This window comes from Macaca mulatta, chromosome 16 (genome assembly GCF_049350105.2).
Source record: "Macaca mulatta isolate MMU2019108-1 chromosome 16, T2T-MMU8v2.0, whole genome shotgun sequence".
In the NCBI taxonomy this organism is placed as follows: Eukaryota; Metazoa; Chordata; class Mammalia; order Primates; family Cercopithecidae; genus Macaca; species Macaca mulatta.
Genome location: NC_133421.1, coordinates 63,208,731 through 63,233,506, shown reverse-complemented (window position 1 = coordinate 63,233,506; position 24,776 = coordinate 63,208,731). Strand labels below are relative to the sequence as shown.

The following is a 24,776-nucleotide window of genomic DNA, read 5'->3' as shown; positions in this document are numbered from 1 at the left end:
CCTTCCGGGTTCAAGTGATGCTCCTGCCTCAGCCTCCTGAGTAGCTGGGATTACATGCATGTGCCACCTCGCCCAGCTAATTTTGTATTTTCAGTAGAGATGGGGTTTCACCATGTTGGCCAGTCTGGTCTCCAATTCCTGACCTCAAGTGACCTACCTGCCTCAGCCTTCCAAAGTGCTGGGATTACAGACGTGACCCACCACCGTGCCTGGCAGTCTCACAGTTTAAATTTTAAGTACAAAGATGTTCTTAAACATTTCTAAATGTATCTGCCTTAGTGTGATTGATTTTATAATGGGCGTTGTGTCAATGGTTTTTTCTGTTCCCCTCTTAATATATGACTTTGGTTTTATTTTTGTTTAAAATAGATGGGTGCAAAACTGACTTAGAAGAGGATACTCTAGGCCGGGCGCGGTGGCTCAAGCCTGTAATCCCAGCACTTTGGGAGGCCGAGACGGGCGGATCACGAGGTCAGGAGATCGAGACCATCCTGCTAACACGGTGAAACCCCGTCTCTACTAAAAATACAAAAAAACTAGCCAGGCGAGGTGGCGGGCGCCTGTAGTCCCAGCTGCTCGGGAGGCTGAGGCAGGAGAATTGCACGAACCCGGGAGGCAGAGCTTGCAGTGAGCGGAGATCTGGCCACTGCACTCCAGCCTGGGCGACAGAGCGAGACTCCGTCTCAAAAAAAAAAAAAAAAAAAAAGAAGAGGATACTCTAGACTTTGAAAATATTTATAGTTTGATAAAGCCAAAGCATATAATTTACAAAGACAATTTTCCACTTCAGTTGTGCTTTGATGCCTTACTAAGGAAAAGTCCCATTATTTTTGAGTAATTTAAAATCAAAATGACATTTTGGCCAGGCATGGTGGCTCACACCTGTAATCCCAGCACTTTGGGAGACTGAGGCAGGCAGATAACTTGAGGTCAGGAGTTCCAGACCAACCTGGCCAACATGATGAAAACCCACCTCTACTTTAAAAAATACAAAAATTAGCCAGGCATGGGGGTGCATGCCTGTGGTCCCAGCCACTCAGAAGGCTGAGGCAGGAGAATCGCTTGAACCCAGGAGGCAGAGATTGCAGTGAGCCGAGATCATTCCATTGCACTCCAGCCTGGGTGACAAGAGCGAAACTCCGTCTCAAAAAACAAAAATAAAATAAATAAAATACATCATTCTTCCCCACAAACCCCGTTTTCATCAAGAAAGCAGGTATTAGTGTAATGATTCTTAGCATTGTCACTTGATTTTTTCTAAGTAATCTATTCAGAGTGGTTTTTATTTCATTGACATTTTATTGGACAAAATTACCCTATGACACAGATTTATAAAATTTATACAAAACCTTATATTACAGAAGTAACTTTTTTCAGTGTTTTATTATGTTTTGGGATGCCAAAATACAAATAGTTTAAATGTAAAATTTAAACAACTATCAAAATAATACAGTAAAACCCTGTTATAAGCTAGCATACTATTGCATAAATATAAGCACAAAGTCATACATTTTTTCCAAAATGTATTGATTTATTTTTTTTAAATCCTATTTTACAACTGAAGAGATGGGTAATCTTCTCTCCTTACACTGTACCCAATACCAGTGGTATATGTCACCAGTGTATGAGTGAAATCTGCTGATTTTTTTTCACTGAATTGATTAGTTGGTTCAACTTTGTAAGAATACAGACTGAGAAGCCTTGATGTCACAAAAGACCAGAGCAAGCTTGGTTAGACTATACCTTAAAGATCTATACCGTCATGGCCAGGCGCGGTGGCTCAAGCCTGTAATCCCTGCACTTTGGGAGGCCGAGACGGGCGGATCACGAGGTCAGGAGATCGAGACCATCCTGGCTAACACGGTGAAACCCCGTCTCCACTAAAAAATACAAAAAAAACTAGCCGGGCGCGGTGGCGGGCGCCTGTAGTCCCGGCTACTCGGGAGGCTGAGGCAGGAGAATGGCGTAAACCCGGGAGGCGGAGCTTGCAGTGAGCTGAGATCCGGCCACTGCACTCCAGCCTGGGCGACAGAGCGAGACTCCGTCTCAAAAAAAACAAAAACAAAAACAAACAAACAAAAAAAGATCTATACCGTCAAAACTAACTCTAATTTGAACTCCTCCAAAATCAGGCACTTGCCTGAATTACCTAGGTAAGGATGTAGAGCTGCTGTCTTGGCTTGAAGAGGGAAATTGTAGTTTGAAACACTAAGTTATACTGGAGTTAGAAGAATATTTTAGTGGAAAATGTCACGTCAAGGACTCCACTGAAGATCATTCCTAAATATATCCAGGTTCATAGTCATGCTTCTTGCATCCATGTATGTCAGATTACCTATCTTTTTGCAGTATACCACAATGCAGTATCATACTTGTTAATATTCCTGAAACAGTTTAGGCAAATTATCACTGACATAATATATATATTTGGAGTAAATAAATATGGCCATTTTCTCATCAAAATCTGGCTGTTGGTGCAAAAAAAAAAGGGAGTTTTGCAGTTAAATTTTCACTATAAAATGTCATGTTGAGGAGAATATTCAGAAAAGGGGGACTACCAGTGAGCTATTAAGAGTTTGTTCCATGGGAATTCTGTTCTCAATGATGTAGTTTCCAAAGAGATAATGCGACCTTGGCCTAACACTTTCATTTGACAGAATAAACAGAAGACCTAAAGCTTATGTATTTATTTATTTTTATTTTATTTTTTATTTTTGTGGAGATGGGGGTCTCGCTATGTTGCCTGGGCTGGTCTGGAATTCCTGGCCTCAAGCTATCCTCCTGCTTCTACCTCCCTAAATGCTGGGATTATAGGCATGTTCCATAGTGCCTGGCCTAGCCCTGAAGTTTAAATGACTTATGCAAAGTCACATAATCTGTTGCCAAAACAAAGCTTCCAGAATTGTGTTTTTTCTTGTCCATAATTCTTATGTTTTTTTTATTATTATTATTATTATTATTATTATTGAGATGGAATCTCGCTGTGTCACCCAGGCTGGAGTGCAGAGGTGTGATCTCAGCTCACTGCAACCTCCGCCTCCCAGGTTGAAGCCATTCTCCTGCCTCAGCCTCCTGAGTAGCTGGGATTACAGGCACCTGCCACCACACCACGTAATTTTTGTATTTTTAGTAGAGACAGGGTTTCACCATGTTGGTCAGACTGGTCTCAAACTCCTGACCTCAAGTGATCCACCTGCCTCGGCCTCCCAAAGTGCTGGGATTACAGGCGTGAGCCACTGTGCCTGGCCTTGTCCATAATTTTTAAATGCAACTTTTCCATTTTAATTGTGACATATAATGCCTCAATTTTTGTTTTAAAACATGGAAATTGGACACAATGTTATTACTAAAAGCTATTAATTTAACCTTCCTCCTTATTTATTTATTTTATTTTATTTTATTTGAGTTGTAGTCTCACTATGTCTCCCAGGCTGGAGTGCAGTGACATGATCTCAGCTCACTACAACCTCTGCCTCCCAGGTTCAAGCGATTCTTCAGCCTCAGCCTCCCAGGTAGCTGGGACGGCAGGCACGCACTACCGTGCCTAAGTTTTGTATTTTTATTAGAGATGGGGTTTTACCATGTTGGCCAGGCTGGTCTCCAATTCCTGACCTCAGGTGATCTGCCCGCCTCAAAGTGCTGGGATTACAGGTGTGAGCCACCGCGCCTGACTCTCCTTGTTTATTTTTAAGTGAGAAGGGAAAATTAAATGTAGAACAATTATGACAGACTTGTAAAAGGAATAAACACCCCAGATTTGCAAGCCAATTCTACTCTGAATCCCAAAATATATAGTTTCTTCAACTCTAATGGGTCAGAGAACTATGTGGAAAGTTGTTTTTTTTTTTTTTCCAGAAAAGATCTTTGACAAAACACACACACACACACACACACTCATTTTGGGGTAAGAGATTTTTCCTAAATAAGTATAGCCATCTTGTTTCTATCATTTATAATTCAATCAGCTGCAAGGATGAGGACTATATAACTATTTCTCCCTTTAAATGAGAAACTGGGATACAAGTGGTTTGAGGTAGGGAAGAAATGATACATTTTAAAAACTCAAATGACAAGTTCTTCCTGGCTGGAGAGTGAGACAAGAGAAACCACAAAACCCCAGATTGTGCAATCTGTAAAGACAGTGATAAAGTGACTACTTCATAGGTGAAGATGGACAACTTGAACTTCCCCTTGAGTTTCACAAGGGAGCCCTGTGTGTGAGAAGGAAGGAACATATTTGAGTGTAATGTGCAGTTGCATTTAGATCTAAGGAAACTTAAAATGAATTTAAGTTTCCTTAAATTAAGGAAATTTAAGTTTCCTTAATTCAAAATGAATTTTTGAGCAGTTCTCCACTGTAACTTTAATAAGTCTCCATTTCAACTTTCTGTTCTCAATCCCCTCTATCTACAGCTCAAACACATGCAGTATCTGCCAGCCATGTCCATGAATTCCTGATGTCCCAGCCAAGTGCCTCTCAGCTCAAAAAGCCCCTTGCTTGCCAGGGGTCAGCCATGTCTGGAAGGCTCTGAAAGAGTCTGCTGGGCAGTGGGACTGCTGCTGTGGATGAGAGACCTCTTGTTGGACTGGAGAGACCAGGAGCTGTAAGAAACCCAGAAATAAAAAGGCTTAGATGGGGACAGCTGCAAAGGTATCAGCTCCCAAGTACCAGGAGCTCCTCCCTCCTCTCCACCAAATCCCACAGTTGGGACATCTCCCCGAAAGCCCCACCCCAAGTAAAATTATTTGCTGTCTCACCCTCAAATAAGAATGAGTCAATAATTAAGTAATGCAATTATACAAGCATAGTTGTAAACAACTATGTTGCAAGTATGCTGACATGCAAAGATGTGTTTTATCTTTAATTACCGGAAGAAAATAGACAACTTGAGTTTGAGCACCTAACTTGAAGAAGAAATTAGGAAATAATAGTCCCTCCCCACCACACTCATCACTCCCAACCCATTCTGCCTAAAACTCCTTTGCATTGTAGATTTTATTTGTAATTTTTAAACTCTTATTTTAAATTAGGTCCCAAAGAAAGAAGCTGGCATTTCTTATTCTTTTCAGAGTGGTCTGAGAAAAAAAATAGGAAAGCAAACTCTTTCTTTTTTTTTTTTTTTTTTTTTTAAATCAGTACCCGAGATAACAGCCAGAAGCACAAATCCACCGGTGCGTCAGCAAGCAGGGCACTCGGCCATTCAGCTCCATCCTTCCCTCTGAGCTGTTCTCCAGCAGTCTCCAGCCGCAGCTCCAGGCCACTAGAGCAGATAGATAATGTAGGACAGAATGACCAGGCCTATGATAGCAAAGAACATCAGGATGAAAATATCCAGCATTGTGGATTCCTAGGCCGACCAGGCCCCTGGATTCTGGTGAAACGTGAGCTGTGAGCACGGAGGTTGCAGTCGGTGGAGAGAAATGGCTCCTCTTCCCTCCACGGCCCAGCCCTTGTTCTTTCCCCTCCCCCTCCTGGGGGCCTGAGACTGAAGGATGCTGCAGCTCCACCAGCAGCTTCCTGCCCCCCCACCAACCACAGCCAACCAATCACAAAGCCTGGGGGTGGATAGCCAAGGAGCTGCCAGATTTAGACCCACAGAACCGCAGAATCAAAGGGGCTCAATTTCTCCCCAGTAACCCAATCTGACCCCTTTGTATCTAAATGGAGCCTGCATGCTCTGGATGTAGGAGGAGATAGGATCCTACCCAGCTCCCCCGCGACTGAATCCTCCTGACTGCCTTCTTCGCCTTTCCTCTCACACACCGCGGGCAGATTATCTCAGAAAAATCATGGTTGGGTATTGGGTGGGCCATTGGCAACTTCTAAAGGTCACATTATGGGGAGACACAGACAAAGGACTCATATGGATCTCAGTGGGCTTCCCTGGGGGATGAAGCTAACATTTACACATTTCCTACATTGGGCCAGATATTGTACATGTGGTGCAATTTCAACCACCCTACGAGTCTTTCATAGATGAGGGTCAGAGATGGCCAGAAATTTACCTAATGCTTCATAGCTTAGACGTGTCAGAGACCAGCCGGGCACAATGGCTCGCGCCTGTAATCCCAGCACTTTGGTAGGCCAAGGCAGGTGGATCACAAGGTCGGGAGTTCAAGACCAGTGTGGCCAAGATGGTGAAACCCTGTCTCTACCAAAACTACAAAAGTTAGCCAGACTTGGTGCCGCATGCCTGTAATGCCAGTTACTCGGGAGGCTGAGGCAGAGAATTGCTTGAACCCAGGAGGTGGAGCTGAGATTGTGCCACTGCACTCGAGCCTGGGCTACAGAGCAAGGCTCCATCTCAAAAATAAATAAATAAATAAATAAAATTAGCCGGGCATGGTGGCAGATGCCCGTATCCCAGCTACTCTTGAGGCTGAGGCTACAGGATTGCTTGAACCCGGGAGGCGGAGGTTGCAGTGAGCTAAGACCATGCCATTGCACTCTAGCCTGGGCGACAGAGTGAGACTCTGTCTCAAAAATAAATAAATAAATAAAATAAGAAGTAAAAGGCCTAGTGTGGTGGCTCATGCCTGTAATCCCAACATTTTAGGAGGCTGAGGCGGGTGGATCACCTGAGGTCGGGAGTTCAAGACCAGCCTGAGCAACATGGAGAAACCCCACCTCTACTAAAAATACAAAATTAGCTGGGCGTGGTGGCGCATGCCTGTAATCCCAGCTACTTGGGAGGCTGAGGCAGGAGAATCGCTTGAACCTGGGAGGTGGAGGTTGCAGTGAGCTGAGATTGCACTCCAGCCTGGGCAACAAGAGTGAAGCTCCATCTCAAAAAAATAAATAAAATAAAATAATAAATAAATAAGAAATGTCAGAGACCAAGATTCAAAACTAGGCACGCAGACATCAAAGTTCATATTCTTCCTCTTGCCCCACACTGCTCCCCCTGTTGGTCTGGAAGGCCTCTACACCCCACGTGCACTGCTCAACTTGCAGAGGGCGCACTTACAGGACGGGCACCAAAGACCCCTCCTCCACTCACTCCTTCGTCTCTTGCAGTCATTACCCACTGTTTTGTTTTCCTTCTTTCTTTTTTTGTAGAGATGGGGTCTTGCCATTTTGCCCAGGCTGGTCTCAAACTCCTGGACTCAAGCAGTTCTCCCACCTCAGCCTCCCGAAGTGCTGGGATTGCAGGTGTGAACCACTGCACCAGGCCTAATTTTGTTTTCTTTGATATCCTCTTCCAAAAGCTCAGCATAGTGTTATACACAGAGAGGACACTGAAGAATTCTCAGGGGGCATCCCTGAAATTAAAAAAATTCAAGTGGTTTCTTCTGAGGGGGAAAAGAGAATTGTTTTATTCTTTTCTTTATTTTTATTTATTTATTTATTTATGAGACGGAGTCTCACTCTGTCGCCCAGGCTGGAGTGCAGTGGTGCGATCTCTGCTCAATGCAAGGTCCGCCTCCTGGGTTCACACCATTCTCCTGCCTCCCGAGTAGCTGGGACTATAGGCGCCCACCACCACGCCGGGCTAATTTTTTGTATTTTTAGTAGAGACGGGGTTTCACCATGTTAGCCAGGATTTTTTTGCCTTTTTATAAGCCTCAATTATTTCCTATTAAATTAAAAAATTCCCTAGGATGTCTCTGAGGCCTAGTCTCCTTGGCCCCCACCCCAAATAGTACTTTTTTTAAAGGCCTGGGGTTAAGATATATTGGTAACCTCCTCATAATGCTAGACCTCAAGAACTTAGGCCACTCAGAAGCCCCTCCCACTGGCCCACTCCCAGGAGGCAGAGCTTTCTGTGAGCGGGGAGTGGAGACGTGGCAGCAATGCCCCCCAAAGCACTGTTCCCTCAAATAGATCTGAAGGTGAATGAAGCCTCCTGAGGAGTGGGGTAGGCCAACATGAGGCAAGCTTTGCCAACAAACTCCCTTCTATTGGGAAAGTATTGGGCTGCCTGCACCCCTGGAGGGGAGCAGGTGTCAGTGCTGTCTCTAATTATACCACCCAGGGCCGCCTTGGATGCTCCCCACACTGGCCCAGCTCGGCGGACTCTGGCCATGTCATTCTCCAGATTACAAATGCTCAGCTCAGGAGAGCCCTCCTCCTCTCCACCCTGCTGTGATTCTGAGGCTGGAGAATGCTTTAGTTCTGAGCCCCAAGAGAGAAATGCCCCTCAAGCAGCTGGACCTGAGGCTGATTGGCAGCACTGAGCAGGGCCAGACTCACCTCTCTACCACTGTCCTCTTCCCAAGCCCACTGAGCAAGAGGGGAGGCCGCCTGGCCTTTTGGCCAGTCACAGACCCTGGGCACCTGGAGCAAAACATGGAGCCCAGGAGACACGCATCTGAGAGCTGCCAAGGACACAGGCACATGGCCTGCCACGGCCAGATGGCACAGCACCAGATTGTGAGCATCACATGGGGGTCTCAGGCCCCACTCTGCCACTGTGACTGCCACCAATCTGCTTTGCCTTTCTGGGTTTCAGTGAGCCCCTCTATAAGTAGTTACTTCTCTCACAGGGTTGTGAGGAAGAAGGACGAAAGGGGATGTGTATTAAAGATTACATTCAGAAGGCACTGTGAGTAGTGCTTTGGGTTACCAGGCCACCTTACAGACAGCTTTAGCCAGGTCCCATCCCACTGCGGAATGCCCTGTCCCTGTCATCTCATTCCTTAAACGCATGGAGCTCCTGCTCTCTGCCTGGCAGCGGCAGAGTGCTAGAACTGCTCCCCAGCCGAGCTCATTCATTAATTCAACAGCTCCCCACCTGCTCCTGGGCAAGTACCAGGGATTTAGAGATGAATTAGACTCATCGCCTGCCCCAAGGGCTCTGGCTAGTGGGTACAGATTCATCACTGAGGAAGTGACACAGTAAGACAAGACAGAGCTCAGGGAAGCTTTCGGGAGCATCACCAAGTTGGGCAGAGAGGAATGAGCGGGTGGGAAGCCAGAAGTAGGTTGGTGGGGAGTTCTCAGCAAGGAGGAACTAGGGGCCGAGGGCTTGTCAGACAGCAGCAAACTATCCTTTGGCGTCCAGACAAGTCATTCTCTCCCTGAAGGGCAGCAGAGCTCCCAGGAGGGCCATAGGCCAGTGCCCCCAAGCAGACAGAACACACACACACACAGCAGTATGTTACAGCTAGACACACACACACGCACACAGCAGCACCTTACAGCTACACACACACACACATACAGCAGCAGCACCTTACAGCTACACACACACACACATACAGCAGCAGCACCTTACAGCTACACACACACACATACAGCAGCAGCACCTTACAGCTACACACACACACATACAGCAGCAGCGCCTTACAGCTACACACACACACGCACACAGCAGCGCCTTACAGCTACACACACACACACACATACAGCAGCAGCACCTTACAGCTACACACACATACACATACAGCAGCAGCACCTTACAGCTACACACACACACACATACAGCAGCAGCACCTTACAGCTACACACACACACACATACAGCAGCAGCACCTTACAGCCACACACACAGCAGCAGCACCTTACAACTACACACACACACACATACAGCAGCAGCACCTTACAGCTACACACACACACACATACAGCAGCAGCACCTTACAGCCACACACACACACACACAGCAGCAGCACCTTACAACTACACACACATACACATACAGCAGCAGCGCCTTACAGCTACACACACACACACATACAGCAGCAGCACCTTACAGCTACACACACACACACATACAGCAGCAGCACCTTACAGCCACACACACACACACACAGCAGCAGCACCTTACAACTACACACACACACACATACAGCAGCAGCACCTTACAGCTACACACACACACACATACAGCAGCAGCACCTTACAGCCACACACACACACACACAGCAGCAGCGCCTTACAGCTACACACACACATACAGCAGCAGCGCCTTACAGCTAGACACACACACACACAGCAGCAGCGCCTTACAGCTACACACACACACACATACAGCAGCAGCGCCTTACAGCTAGACACACACACAACAGCACCTCAGAGCCAGAGAGGAAACCAAGTCAGCAGGTAAAAATTATACTTTTATTTGAGTCACCAGGAGAAAGATTCACTTGTGGTTCAAGTCAAATGTTCAGAATCATAACAGGCCAGAAAGATTTGATCCCGAGCACGAGCCCACGAGGGAGGGGACCAAAACAGACTGAAATGAGACAACAACCCCATATAAAAAGATGAGTAGGCGGCTTCACACACGCACAAACATACACACACACACACACACACAGATGAAATGTTTGGACAGAGGCAAATTTCACGTGGTCATTTCTGTTTCTTTTTAAATACAGGTTTGTAGGGTGGTATTTTGTTTTTTCCAGCTATAAAAAAAGGCCCAAAAGTGCATGTATGAGGGGGGAAAGGCAGAAATTAAGCAATAAAGTCATTTTCCCTGGAGGGACATGAGAGGGAGAAAACAGGAGGCAGTGTTGGGAGAACACACTTGGCTCACCACTGGGCTTCTTGTTATTTTTAGTATTGGTCCACAAAAGTTATATTCACATTCTAGCTTTGATGCCTCTTTCCTAGGATTAAATGAGCTGAAAGACCTCTGTGAACTGTAGAGAAGACCGGGGGCTCAGCCCAGCACAGCCCAGCCCCTCAGGGCTCTGTGCTCTTCTAGGGATGTAATGGTTCTGGTAAGGAACACAGACGCCCAGCAGCCTCCGGGTCACTCAGCACCAGTGTGACAGTCCCTCCTCTCTCTGGGGGTGTGTAAGAAAATGGCCCCTATTTTTAGGACAGGAAGAGTAGAGGGAGGGCCTGCAGCAAGATTCCATAACTGGCTTGCCTTATCTGGGAAGGAGAATTAAGCTGAGTGACAACAGGCTGCTTCTTGCTGCTCCTCCCCTCCACTCACCACTCTCCCAAACTCAGGTCCTCTAAGGGGATGTGTCCCTAACCTTTGGTCCCCAAATCCACATTGTGCTTTGAGATCAAGAGGAAACAGAATGCACCAGCGCCACCCAAGACTCCCAAGAGATTCTCTGCCTCCCCAAGCCCCCACATCGCCCAATATAAGATATTCCACTTGCCTCCACCTAGGCTGGGGCCAGAAAGGAAAAGGGATGGGTCAGGCAGGGCCTCCCCACCCACAGTCTTTTCCTCAACCTCTCATTTGGGGCAAATATCCCCAAATCAATTAACAAGCAGTTGACAAAAACACCCATGATGACTGATTGTTGAACAGGCCAACACCTTCAGGTCCTGCCCCTCACCTGGGGGTACAAGTGTGCAAAGGGACAAGAGGCCAACAGCGGGGGGCCTGGTTGGGCTCAGGGTGAAAATGGGATGGGGACTCCCAGAGGGTGGCAAGAAAACCAGAGATGAAATCAAGTGAGGCCAGGGTTGTCACAGCCACCTGCGAGCAGAAAGCAGGAACCGGATATAGCACCATCTTTCCCTCCCCATCCCGGAGGCTGTGCTTCCAGTTTTGCAGCCCTGGGACCCTCTTTCTTGCTTCAAGGGAGCTTTATGTAAGTGATGGGGAGGTCTAGGGAAAGAGCCCCCAGAGTGAGACACCCACAGGGTGACACTTCTGCCACCCTATTCTGCAGCCCTAGACAGAGATGGGGAAAAACATGCCTGGAGTGACAGAGCCTTCCTCTACCCCTTAGCCCCAGCAGGGTGCAGACCCTGTGGCAGCCCCACCAACTCCACACTAACCTCTTACCTTCCACCCTGCATGCTGCAAAGTGCAGTTTGGTGGGCTTCCTCCACTCAGAGATGGGGAGAAGGAGGAACTTCATTCCAAAAACACATAAGGAACTTCTCTCCCCCAGGAGCCCTCCCCTCTCACTGTGGCTTCTGAGGAAACTCTCGGGGGAAGACGGCTCTTCGTGCCCTCACATCACCCCACCCACACATAGGCCCAGAGACACCTACAGACACCCCTGCCCCATCTCTCACATTCACACTCACACACTTGCATGTCAGACACCTGCAGACATACATGCTCCTGCCTCCGCACACCAGGTCTTGGAGGTTTAGTGGTCCTTGCTGGCTTGGTGCAGCTCCAAGTCCACTTGGCACTGGGCTGGGGAGGGGAGGCCACGGAAGGCTCTGAGACATCTTCCCATGAGGAGCAGGGAGGAGCAGCCACCTAACCCAGATCCTGGGGGCTGAGGGAGGCTGAAGACCAAAAGGCCCTGAGGCACCCTTGCCCAATACTTCGGGACCATGGCTTCCAGCCTAGGAGGCAGGCAAGGGTCCCTGGAGACTCGGGGTGGGCGTGGGGAAAGGGGCTGCGGGAGAGAACTCCTTGTTCCCCTCCTTCCGGTAGCCGTCCCTAAAATTAAGAAAGGCAAGAACCTGACCCAAGCGGTGCTTCCTGGGGAGCTCTTTGCCCGCTGCGGGTATGCGTGGGCAGGAGGGCAAAATCACAGTGTGCGAAGGAACGCGTGGGGAGGGGATGAATGCACCCCGCAGCAGGAACCCCGTTCTCCTGTTGTTGCCCCTGAGGAGGGAGGTAGGGAGAGAGACCCCAGGTGGGCAGAGCCCCCTCTCTGAGAAAGAGAAGTAGAGCCCATCCCACTGGTCCCTACACAACGGCAGAGCGCCCGTCGCCATCCCAGGAACCGAGAAGTGGATCCCCCTTTGGAGAATGTAGGGAGCCCCTGCCCTGGGGTCCTGGGAGTCTCAGGCTCACCCCAGCCCTGGAATGTGTGGGTACGCGAGGAGCTGGGCAGGAGGACGTGAGGGAAGAGAACGGAGGGGCAGGCGAGGCCCACAGGCCAACAGGTAGGTCTTCCATTCCAGCCCTGCCCCACCGGCCTCACCCTCCCCCAGAGAGGCCCACGCCCGTTCCATCCAGAGAGAAAACCAGGAAGTCGGTCAAGGGGGAAGCCTGCCAGAGGAGGGAGCCCGCGGAAGTGGCAGAAGAAGGCTTCAGTTGGCAAAAGAAGCTGGAAGAGGGGTGGGAATCACAAGCTGTTGCAGGTTTTAAAAAACAGAGACACTGAAGAATGGACGGGTCACGCCCAGGACGGATGCGATGCCGTGGAATGTGCTGAAGACAGATGGGGGCGCTGCAGGTTCAGATGGCCTCCACGTAGTTGGCCGGCAGCATCCCCGTGTCGCCGGTGCGCTCCACCGTCCCGTACATCCAGCCGTCGTCGATCTGCTGCACGTTGATGATGGTGTCACCGTCCTGGAAGGAGACCTCGTCCTCGTCGGCGGCGCTGTAGTCATACACGGCGCGGTACCGCTTCTGTGGGGGAAGTGTGGTCAGCCTAGGGCCCTGGATGCCGGCTCACCTGGGTCTGAGCATTTCTTTCTAACTCTCCAGGACCCTGGAGCAGAGCCTGGGGGAGCAGTGAACTCAGAAATGGAGCACCAGGCTCTGCTAAAAAGATTCTTACCTCTGTGTCTTGCTTTCTGAGAGCAATCGATCTTTTACAACCTTTGGCAGCTATTAAGGGCCAGAGGCAGAACAGGGACTGGGCCACATCAGCTCTGCCCCACCTCCCCTGAACAGGACTGCAGTAAGGTCCACCAGCCATGATGACACAGTAATGTCTAAAAATATGACACGCAGGCCAGGTGTAGTGGCTCACACCTGTAATCCCAGCGCTGTGGGAGGCCAAGGCAGGAGAACTGCTTGAGCCCAGAAGTTTGAAATCAGCCTGGGAAACATAGTGAGAACACCGCTCCCCCTCTTTTTTTTTTGAGATGGAGTCTTGCTTTGTCACCCAAGCTGGAGTGCAATGGCGCGATCTTGGCTCACTGCAACATCCACCTCCTGGGTTCAAGTGATTCTCCTGCCTCAGTCTCCCGAGTAGCTGGGACTATAGGTGTGTACCACCATGCCCAGCTAATTTTTGTACTTTTTTGTAGAGACAGGGTTTCACCATGTTGGCCAGGATGGTCTCAAACTCCTGGTCTCAAGTGATCTGCCCGCCTCGGCCTCCCAAAGTGCTAGGATTACAAGTGTGAGCCCATCTCTACAAAAAATAAAAAATTAGTTAGGCTTAGTGGTACATGCCTGTAGTCTCAGCTACTCAGGAGGCTGAGGTGGGAGGATCACTTCAACCCAGGAGGTTGAGGCTGCAGTGAGCTAGCTGTGATTGCACCACTGCTGCACTCCAGCCTGGGCAGCAGAGCATGACCCTGTCTCAAAAAAGAAAAAACAAAAACAAAAACAGAAAAAACATGACCTGTATGCTATTATTTGCATGATTATAAGCACCAGTAGTTTCTTTCAGAAGCCATGATGTGTCCTGTCCAAGTTCAGGACAAAGACCTTTCCTTGGGAGAAAAGTCTTCAGGGGATGTGTCTATCAGGTTCCACCTTCCAAGCCTCAGCCAAAATCTGCTGCTTAAGCCCTAGATCTAGGTAATGTCCAGTAAGGCACACAAAATCCTACAGCATCACCTACTACCAGGATGGAGTTTTAAAAAAGAGAGAGGAAAAAAAAAAAGAAAAAGAAATCCTATAGCTATAGACAACATTCTACCTCCCCTGACCTTCACTGCCCTTGACTTGCCTCTGAGGCTCCACAGGACAGTCTGAAACCAACAGGTCTATGGGATAAGAGGTCACACTTCTCATGAAGTGACCTCAGTCTCTCTCATCACCAATTCTGCCTCTGTCTTGGTCTGAGCCGCTCCCATCCATGCCTGTATCCTGTAACAGCCTCCTGATGGTCTCCCTGGTTCTACCCTTAAACCAGCCTCTTCTCAACACAGCTGCCAGGGTGGTCTTCCAAAAACCTATGTCGCTCTGCACAGATCAGAGGTCCCAGAGGCCTTCCTGGGGCCCACAAATCCCTGTATAATTGGAACTCTTCCCCTCTCCCACTGGAGTCAATTTGGGTTTCCTGCTGCTCCTTGAACTTTCCTAGAATATTCCCGCCTTAGCACCTTCGCGCTTGCTGTCCTCGTTGCACGGCTCACTCTTTCCTTTATTGAGGACTTTGCTCAAATGTCATGTCATTTTTTTTTTTTTTCCAGCCGGAGTTTCACTCTTGTTGCCCAGGCTGGAGTGTAAATGGCATGATCTCGGCTCACTGCAATCTCCACATCCCAGGTTCAAGCAATTCTCCTGCCTCAGCCTCCCAAGTAGCTGGGATTACAGGCATGCACCACCATGCCCGGCTAATTTTATATTTTCAGTAGAGACAGGGTTTCACCATGTTGGCCAGGCTGGTTTCGAACTCCTGACTCAAATGATCCGCCCACTTTGGCCTCCCAAAGTGCTAGGATTACAGATGTGAGCCACTGCACCCGGCCAAATGTCTTTTTTTCTTTGGAGATGGAGTCTTGCTCTATCGCCCAGGCTGGAGTGCAGTGGTACGATCTTGGCTCACTGCAACCTCTGCCTCTCCGGTTCAAGCAATGCTACTGCCTCAGTCTCCCGAGTAGCTGGGATTACAGATTACAGGTACACGCCACCACACCTGGCTAATTTTTGTATTTTTGGTAGACAGGAGGTTTCACCATGTTGGCCAGGCTGATCTCAAACTCCTGACCTCAAGTGATCTGCCCGCCTTGGCCTCCCAAAGTGCTGGGATTACAAGTGTGAGCCACCGCACCTGGCCAAATGTCTTAATCCAGCTGCTTTCTATCCATCCCTCACCCTGCTGTCTTTCTCTTCACAGCATGTCACCGCTGACCTTACCTTATATACCTATTTTCTTACTGCTTTCTTGTTTGTCCCCCTGACTGGAATGTAAGCCCCCAGAGGGCAGGGAAGTGGCTTTATATTCAGAGGTGGACCCCACACATCCAGGACAGACCATTAAGGAGGGAAGGACTGGCTGGGCTGCCTGGAACCTTATCCTTCAGACTAACTCTTGTGCCAGTGCCGCGGGCAGTCCTAACATACCTTTGTTTGTGTGCCCAGAGCATCAGGCTCCAGCCTGCCATTATCTCAGGCGATTTTATCTCTCTAAGTATCTGTTCTCTCCTACGTGAGCTACTTCGAATTCCCAGGCACCCAGCCTGGAGGCGCTAAGCCTGCCAGGAGCTTGGTAAGGGTGGCTCAGCGGCACCCATGGGTAGAGTGAGTGGCAGGACTTACAGATCATTCACTTGCTATAGGCCTGGCGCAGAGTAGTTGAACCAGAGGGATGCTGCCAGGTCCCCAGCCCAGCAGGGGACACAGAGAAGGTGACCAACACAAAGAGTTCTTTTTAGGCCGGGCGCGGTGGCTCAAGCCTGTAATCCCAGCACTTTGGGAGGCCGAGACGGGCGGATCACGAGGTCGGGAGATCGAGACCATCCTGGCGAACACGGTGAAACCCCGTCTCTACTAAAAAAATACAAAAAACTAGCCGGGCGAGGTGGCGGGCGCCTGTAGTCCCAGCTACTCGGGAGGCTGAGGCAGGAGAATGGCGGGAACCCGGGAGGCGGAGCTTGCAATGAGCTGAGATCCGGCCACTGCACTCCAGCCTGGGCGACAGAGCGAGACTCCGTCTCAAAAAAAAAAAAAAAAAAAAAAAAAAAAGCCGGGCGCGGTGGCTCAAGCCTGTAATCCCAGCACTTTGGGAGGCCGAGACGGGCGGATCACGAGGTCAGGAGATCGAGACCATCCTGGCTAACACGGTGAAACCCCGTCTCTACTAAAAAATACAAAAAACTAGCCGGGCGAAGTGGCGGGCGCCTGTAGTCCCAGCTACTCGGGAGGCTGAGGCAGGAGAATGGCGTAAACCTGGGAGGCGGAGCTTGCAGTGAGCCGAGATCGCGCCACTGCACTCCAGCCTGGGTGACAGAGCCAGACTCCGACTCAAAAAAAAAAAAAAAAAAAAAAAAAAAAAAAAAAAAAAAAAAGAGTTCTTTTTAGTTGGAAAAAGTGCTCTGAAGGCAGCCAGTGGAGTTGAGTGAGGCAAAGCATCAGGGTGGTGTGCTTTGCACGGCATGGCTGGGGAGGCCCCTCAGAGGCAGGGGCAGCCTGAGAGCTGAAGGATTTGGGGGCCATCCTCATGACGCGAGGAGAGCAGCGCCCAGGGCTGGAAGGCCCCACACAGAAAGGTGCCTTGTGTGTTCCCAGGTAGCTGGGGTAAGGAAACCCCGCCCAAAGCAGGGTGATTGACCTGCCCATGGTACACCAGGGGTGGAATGCAGGGCCCCAGTCCCAGCCAGCCTCTGCCCACTACGCCAACCAATTTCCTCTCTGCTCATAAGGCTGAGATCCTTATCATCACACACAAGAGTGTGGGTGCAAAGGTCAGGAGAATCCACGAGCTGTGTCCAAGCCTTCCCTGAGGACCCCCTGCCTCTGGCCTCTCCCCTCCGGCCAGCGTTACTCACCCCGCCACCACCTGGGGCGCTGCGCTGTATGGAGACTGGGGCTGCAGGCTCCTTGTAGCCACCATAGGACTGGGCCACCGGCTGCTGCTGGGGCTGCTGGTAAACTGGAAGATGGGAGGAGACAGGGCTCGAAAACTGCCCTGCCAAACCCAGCCCCTCCCAGAGCTCCTGAGAAGCCCATACCATGCGCTTCGACCCCATCACCAACCCGGCTCAAGCCCCACAGCTCAAAGGCTGATGTCCACGTGTGCACATCTGCCTGTGTGGTGTATCCCACAGCAGGGGCTCTGAGCCCCATGACCTGGGGGCCTCTCCTTTCAATCCTCTTGGCGCAGTACAGGCCAGATCCTGGTGCTCACGCCCTCATCCTGGATGAGAATGGGACTTGGGGGCTTGGGAAGCAGTCCTTTCCACGCCTGCATGTGTACATGCATGCGTGCGTGCATGTGTGTATGTGCGTGTGTGTGTCTGTCTCTCGCCGGCTTCCTCCCCACCCCCCACCCCAGCTGGTCCGGCCTCAGGTCCTCTGTCCCCTCTTGCACACGAGAGGCTGAATTGCCTGTTGGTTAAGAGCAAGGCTCCAGAAGGTGTATCTGTCTGTCTGTCTTTTCTCTGGCTTCCTCCCCACCCCACTGGCCTCGCCTTAGGTGGTCTGCACCAACAGGCTCTGCACTCACCTGGGGCACTGGTCGGGATGTGGTGAGGCTGCTGCTGCTCCGGGGGCCGCCGGTAGCTGCTGCTTTCCTGGGAATCCCGGCGCTCTGGCTCCATGCCCTCGCCCCCGCTAGGGCCCATGCGGCTCTTCTCAAACTCCTCATGGTATTTTATCTGCAAGGTCAGAAGGCACTGGGTAAAGGATCCCACCGCAAACCACCCAGTTCCTTCCCATGACCCTCAAGATCCCGGGATGGGAGAGACTCCCCAAGAGCTTTGGGCAGAGAAAGCCAGGTCTTGCTCTGGAAGCACCAGCTATGTGCCCTTGGACAAGCGACCTAACCTTGCCAAGCCTCAGTTTTCACCTCTGCAAAATGGGACACCAGTATCTCCCTCAGACGTTGCTGGAAAATGCAATGAAATGACTGACGTAAAAGTGCCATGAGAACTAAAGGAACTAAAGAATCAGATCAAAGTTTGTGGTCACTTTTCTTTTTTTATGAGACGGAGTTTTGCTCTGTTGCCCAGGCGGAAGTGCAATGGCATAATCTCGGCTCACCGCAACCTCCACCTCCAGGGTTCAAGCAATTCTCCTGCCTCAGCCTCCCGAGTAGCTGGGATTATAGGCGCCTGCCACTACACCCAGCTAATTTTTTGTATTTTTAGTAGAGACAGGGTTTCATCACATTGACCAGGCTGGTCTCAAACTCCTGACCTCAGGTGATCCACCCACCCCAGTCTCCCAAACTGCAAGGATTGCAGGCATGAGCCACCGCGACCAGCCAAGTGGTCACTTTTATATGCCTGCGGCGGAGGCGGGGTCTGCTCTGTTTCTGCCCTGATCAACAGTAACAGCAGCAGCAGCGGTTTACTGAGTTCTTACTGTGCTGGGGCTGTGCTAGGCATTTTATGTCACAGGCTCATGTGAGCTCGTCAGCGCCCCTGAGGGGTAGATTGCAGACCCCATGTAACAGGCAAGAAGGAAACGAAGGGATTGATAAGTGAAGTGAGTGGCCCAAGATCACAGATTCCAGAGCCTGGCTCTTTATCAACAGGCGATTCCGCCTCTTGTGTGCAAGATGTCGCGGGTGCTACAGTCTAGGATGATGCTCTGCTGAGAACCCCAGGCTTTAGGGACAAAAAGTGCCAGACCCTCCCTGAGGGTGAGACATTGTCTTGGAGATGGGCTCCTTCTCGGGTCAGGTTCCAAAAATGGGCAGAGAGGCCCAAAGAAGTCACATCCCTCAGGAACACCCCGCTAGGCAGGCATGTGAGGCTCCAAGCCCGCAAGTCAGTCTCTCGCCCCCACAGGGCAGTACTGGCTACAGAGACCCCCACCTTGACCGCCACCGCCCAGGAGTCTGGAGTTGGACCTCATGTTGTTTGAGGGCTGTGACTGTGCCTGTCTGGGGCTGGCTGCATTAGCCATCAAGGTCAGGAGGGCAGGGGAGGCAGGTGCCCACCAAGCCAAGTCGGGGAGGGGAGGGAAGCTGCACTCTGCCTAGACCCCTTGGGTGCTGTGGCGGAGGACTTGTCCAGTTTGGGGGAACCAGAGACCCTGCTACCTCCATCAGAGACCTAAGCAGGGTCAGCCAGAGGAAGCCCCACCCCCACTACCAGAAAGAAACCTCAGGGTCAACTGGCCCATTTGTGTCCAGAGCCTCAGCCCCAGCTCAATCCTCTTAGCCAACTGAGTCAGAGAGAAACGGTCGTTCATCCACCTTGTCGTCTTCAGGCTGAGTCCCATTGTGGGACCAGAACACCGGCCTCGGTGTTGCCTGCTAGATTCAGATTCTGATCGGCCCCAGGCTTCCTTCATCTCCCAACCCCCATGGCACTTCTCTGGACACCAATCTTTCCTCCTCTCAGGTCTGAAAACTGTCCAGATGGCCTTCTGGGGCTGCCCCAGACTCCCAAAGACAGGCCTGCCAAGGTCTCCTAGATCTCAGCCTAAGAGCCAGACCCTGGAGAATCACGGGTGACTCCCCACGCTTGCAGCACCCTGACCCTGTGGCGCCCTGACCCTGTGGCACCCTGGCCCTGTGGCAATCTGACCCTGTGGCACCCTGGCCCTGTGGTAATCTGACCCTGTGGCACCCTGGCCCTGTGGCAATCTGACCCTGTGGCACCCTGGCCCTGTGGCAATCTGACCCTGTGGCACCCTTGCTCCCACTCTCCTTCCTCCAGCCACTCCATGAGGCATAAGGCCCATACCTTCACACCTCACATGCCTGGATCCAGCTGCTCTAGCCCCACCTGGGCCAGCCCAGACTCGGCCCCCAGGCTCATATGGGACAGGGGAAAAGTCAAGATCCCTATTCCCAGGCAACCGTATATCAGGTGGGTTTTGAGGCCTGCATTGCATGCACCTGCAGCAAAAATACACCACAAGAAAAGTGGGTGATAAGGTGAGCGCAGTGGCTCACACCTATAATCCCAGAACTTTGGGAGGCCAAGGTGGGTGGGTCACTTGAGGTCAGGAGTTCAAGACCAGCCTGGCCAACGTGGTGAAACCTGTCTCTACTAAAAATACAAAAATTAGCTGGGTGTAGTGACAGGCGCCTGTAATCCCAGCTACTCGGGAGGCTGAGGCAAAAGGATAGCTTGAACCCAGGAGGCAGAGGTTGCAGTGGGCCAAGATCATACCACTGTACTCCAGCCTGGGTGACTCTGTCTCAAAATTAAAAAAAAAAAAAAAAAGATGAGTTACAGAGCCTCACATACATATCTCATTGCCTCGAATGGGAAAAGACCTCCAGGTGGGCCCATTCATGGGGGAGGGAGCCAGCCCCGGCCAGACTGACCACGCCCAACCCCACTAGGAAGGGCACCAGGGCACTCCCAGACACGGGGCCCATGCCCTGCTCTCAGATCCCTAAGACAAGGCCAGAAGTGACTCTCCCAGCCCACTCCCTCAGCAGCACCCTGTCCGCTGGTTGGGGGTGGTGGGGGAAGACAAGGGAAGGGGATACCAGTCAGCAGCCCTAGTTGATACACTTCATGCATATCAGCTCACTGAATCCTCCCCACAAGCCTCTGAGGTAGTCAATGTCATATCCCAATATCCAGAGAGGCTAAGGGACCTGCCCAAGGTCATCTGGACACATGGTGGTAGGGAGGGAAGGGATTAAGGTCAACCTGAAGGCAGCCCACCCTCGCCACTCAAGGGCGGTCCAGCCTTCTCTCATCCTTCAAGGTCCATCTCGGCACCTCATCCTTGGGACGCTGGCCCTGGCTCCAGGCTGAACCCAGGGCTTCCACAGCACCCGGAACTGGGCTGTGCTGTCGGTGGGTGGTGTCCCCCCTCAACTGGATGGAAACTCTTGGAAGGTAGTGAAGGAGCCGGTTATTCTGATGCCAGGGCCTCCCACAGCACTGCACACCCCAAGCCTCGGGACTGGCTTAAGAGAACAGACCAAGATCCTGGAGACCCTTGAGCTTTGCTTCTTAAAATGTGGTCTCCAGTCCGGGCGTGGTGGCTCACACCTGTAATCCCAGCACTTTGGGAGGCTGAGACTGGTGGATCACCTGAGGTCAGGAGTTTGAGACCAGGCTGGCCAACATGGCCAGGCACCTGTGATCCCAGCTACTCAGGAGGCTGAGGCACGAGAATTGCTTGAACCCCAGAGGCGGAGGTTGCAGTGAGCTGAGATAGCGCCATTGCACTCCATCCTGGGCAACAGAGTGAGACTCCATCTCAAAAAAAAGGAAAAAAAAAAAAAAAAAGTGGTCTCCAGACTACCTGTGTCTGACTCAACTGGGCTCCTTGTTAGAATGCAGGTTCTGGGGCCTTCCAGAGAATCTACAAAATCAGGGCTGGGGTTCTGGAATATGCATTTTGGGAAAAAGCTTCCCAGGTAAGTCTGAAGCAGGCTTCAAGTCTGAGAATGGGTGGTCTAGAGCAGAAGCTGGGAAACTATGGTCCATGGACCAAATCCAGCCCACAGCCGGCTGCTAAGAACGCGTTCCACATTTTTTAATGCTTGGCAGGGGGCGGTGGAGGGGGGGAAGAAGAACCAAAAGAGGAATAATATTTCATGACACATGAAATTTCTCTGAAATTCAAATTTCAGCCTCCAGAAATAAAGTTTTATTGGAACACAGCCACACCCACTCAATTACCTCTTATCTGTGGCTGCTTTCACGGCAGAACTGCAGAACTGAGTTGCTGCCACACAGGCCATATGGCCACAAAGCCTGAGATACCTCCTACCCAGCCCTTTACAGAAAAAATTTACTGACCCTTGTTTGCCAAAATACTCTGACGGCATACTCCTATTGGTTAAATGTATTTTAGCACAACCTTCCTGAATTATGTGTATTTTATAAGTTACACAGAAGTTATCACTTGACAAATATAGAATGTATATTGTAAAACTTGCACCAAAAAATGAATGTTAAAAGTATGAGATGGCCAGGTGCGGTGGCTCACACCTTTAATCCCAGCACTTTGGGAGGCCAAGGCCGGCAGATCGCTTGAGGTCAGGAGTTTCAAGACTAGCCTGGCCAACACAGTGAAACCCTGTCTCAACTAAAAATACAAAACTTAGTCGGGCGTGGTGGTGGGCAACTGTAATCCCAGCTACTTGGGAGGCCGAGTCATGAGAATCACTTGAACCCAGGAGATGGAGATTGCAGTGAGCCGAGATCGAGCCACTGCACTCCAGCCTGGGTGACAGAGTGAGTCCATCTCGAATGAATGAATGAATGAATGAATGAGATGAGATGAGATGAAAAAGAACCAGAACCAGGAGTTCTAGAGTTTTCTTCCTACAGGAACATGCACGCTGTCCCACACCTTGACGACCCCTGGTAGGCTCTATCCTCTTCACTTTTCTTTTTTTTTTTTTTTTTTGAGACAGAGTCTTGCTCTGTCACCCAGGCTGGAGTGCAGTGGCACAATCTCAGCTTACTGCACCTTCCGTCTCCCAAGTTCAAGTGATTCTCCTGCCTCAGCCTTCTGAGTAGCTGGGATTACAGGCGCCCGCCACCACGCCCGGCTAATTTTTGTATTTTTAGTAGAGACAGGGTTTTACTAAAACCCTGTTGGCCAGGCTGGTCTTGAACTTCTCGACCTTGTGATCTGCCCACCTCGGCCTCCCAAAGTGCTGGGATTACAGCCGTGAGTCACAGTGCCCGGCCTCCTCTTCACTTTCCAGAGAGGAAACTGGTGGGGAAAGGAACAACCACAGAAAGGTGTGAGGGCTCAGGGTTTGAGGATCCGGGAGGACAGAAGTGAGACAGAGAGTGAAGAGAGCGACAGCTCTCCCCCACCCTCAGGGGAAACTCAGAAAGCAAGACACCAAGACAAGGAGAGAAACTGGTCCTTCCCAGACGGCTCAGGCCTGCAGGAACTTCCTCCAGGCCCTGGTAGGAACCTGGCGGAAGCCGGCTTCACTTCCTGTTCCCCAGGACACTGGCCTGCTTTTCCTGATCTGGGAAAATGGGGTGGGAGCAGTGAGGTGGGAAGAGGAGGAGAGGCAAAGCCTGCTGTTTCCCGGAGCACCCCTGCCCCATCAGGGCTGTCCTAGCCTGGGCAGTCCCTTTTGGGCATCCCCTCCGCACACCGGCTCTGCTGTCCCCTCTCCCCCTTGGCACTCGCTGTGCACAAAAGGCAAGAGCAAGCACATGGCCAGGCAGAGCTTTAACAGCTGGGAACACCTGCATTGTTGCTGCTCCTGCTGGCTGAACAGCCAACAGTTCCTGCAGCCCAGGCTGGGGGCACAGGGAGGGCAGTGGCGAGGGCCTGGACAGAGTCTGGAGGGAGTCCAGTCTGGACACAGAGGGCAGTTTACTTAGGGGTTTGGGTCAAGATCAGCTGCTCCTTTCCCGGCCCCCTCCGTTCAGGCCGGAGCAAGGACCCGCACCCACGTGGCAGCACAGGCTAAGCCTGTTCCTGAGGTGAGGCAGCCAGCCCTGGCCAGGCTGAAAACCCATCCAACCCCAACACCCACTGGGAGGGGCACTCCAGGTGACGTTCTCACAGACCCAGCACAGGAGGTGAGTCTCCTGAGCCCCACTCTCTTAGTGACCCCTGTCCACTGGTGTTGGTGGTGGGGAGGGCACAAGGGAAGGGGCCACCCCTCCTGAGGCCTCCAGGCTCACAAGGCACCTGGCCTTCCAACTTGTGTCCCGAAGTGGGAAAGGTCAGCTTCCCTTGTTTCCTTTCTGTTAAGGAAAAGAGCAGGCCCCTGAGAACACGTGACCAGGGAGGGAAGTGCAGACACGGACTGGACAGGGACCTGCCCTGGGCCCCGAAGATGCCGGCAGGGGGCCTGCAGAGACAGGTGTCCTTGATGTTGGGGGCCCAGATGAATATGTGACAGCTTCCCTGGACGTGACCCTATCTGCATTAGCGATGGGGTGACAGGGAGCCTTTTCCCCTGGGAGGAGAGCAGGTCTGGACCCCACAGGCTCAGTCCCTTATGATGGGCCGCACTGTTGCCAGACCAATGCCTCATCCTTGGGGGAGCCGTATGCTTACTCACATGACCTTGGGAGAGTCACTTTCCCCTCTGGGTCTCAGTTTCCTCATCTGTAAACAAGGCCATGGTACCATCTGCTCCCAGGCAGTCCTGGGAACCCCGACCAGCTCTAGGAACCTGAGCACACTCTAAGCTGAAAGCAAGTATGGACACGTGGGTATTCCCATAAAGGGCTGGGGAAACCGATCTTGCTTCTCAAAAAGTCATTACACATAGATAAATGTATCTCAAGTTATGGCCAGCTGACCCAGACAGCTGGAGGAATAGCTTCCTGAACCCAGGACACCCTTTCCGGGTGGCTACCAATGTTAACAACCTCTGCAGCTGCACAGCTCTTCACACAGCTCGACCAAGCTG

General features: G+C 51.2%; 2 protein-coding genes across 7 annotated transcripts in view; one reads left to right on the top strand and one right to left on the bottom strand.

Moving 5' to 3' along the window:
* The window catches only part of FBXO47 (F-box protein 47), a 36,479-nt gene extending 35,779 nt beyond the window's left edge, over nucleotides 1-700 (top strand). The window contains exon 11 of the mRNA XM_077971496.1: nucleotides 370-700. Within this exon, the coding sequence (XP_077827622.1) occupies nucleotides 370-506 (137 nt within the window). The 3' untranslated portion in view covers nucleotides 507-700. The remainder of the gene's footprint in view (nucleotides 1-369) is intronic.
* A 3,197-nt stretch (nucleotides 701-3,897) lies between these two features.
* LASP1 (LIM and SH3 protein 1) overlaps nucleotides 3,898-24,776 on the bottom strand; it is a 59,471-nt gene continuing 38,592 nt past the window's right edge. For 5 of the 6 annotated variants that reach the window (NM_001265873.1, XM_077968560.1, XM_028835472.2 and 2 more), the window contains 3 exon segments: nucleotides 10,041-13,240; nucleotides 17,281-17,384; nucleotides 17,958-18,108. In NM_001265873.1, coding sequence (NP_001252802.1) covers nucleotides 13,067-13,240; nucleotides 17,281-17,384; nucleotides 17,958-18,108 — 429 coding nt within the window. In that variant the 3' untranslated portion in view covers nucleotides 10,041-13,066. 6 annotated transcript variants of the gene reach the window in all.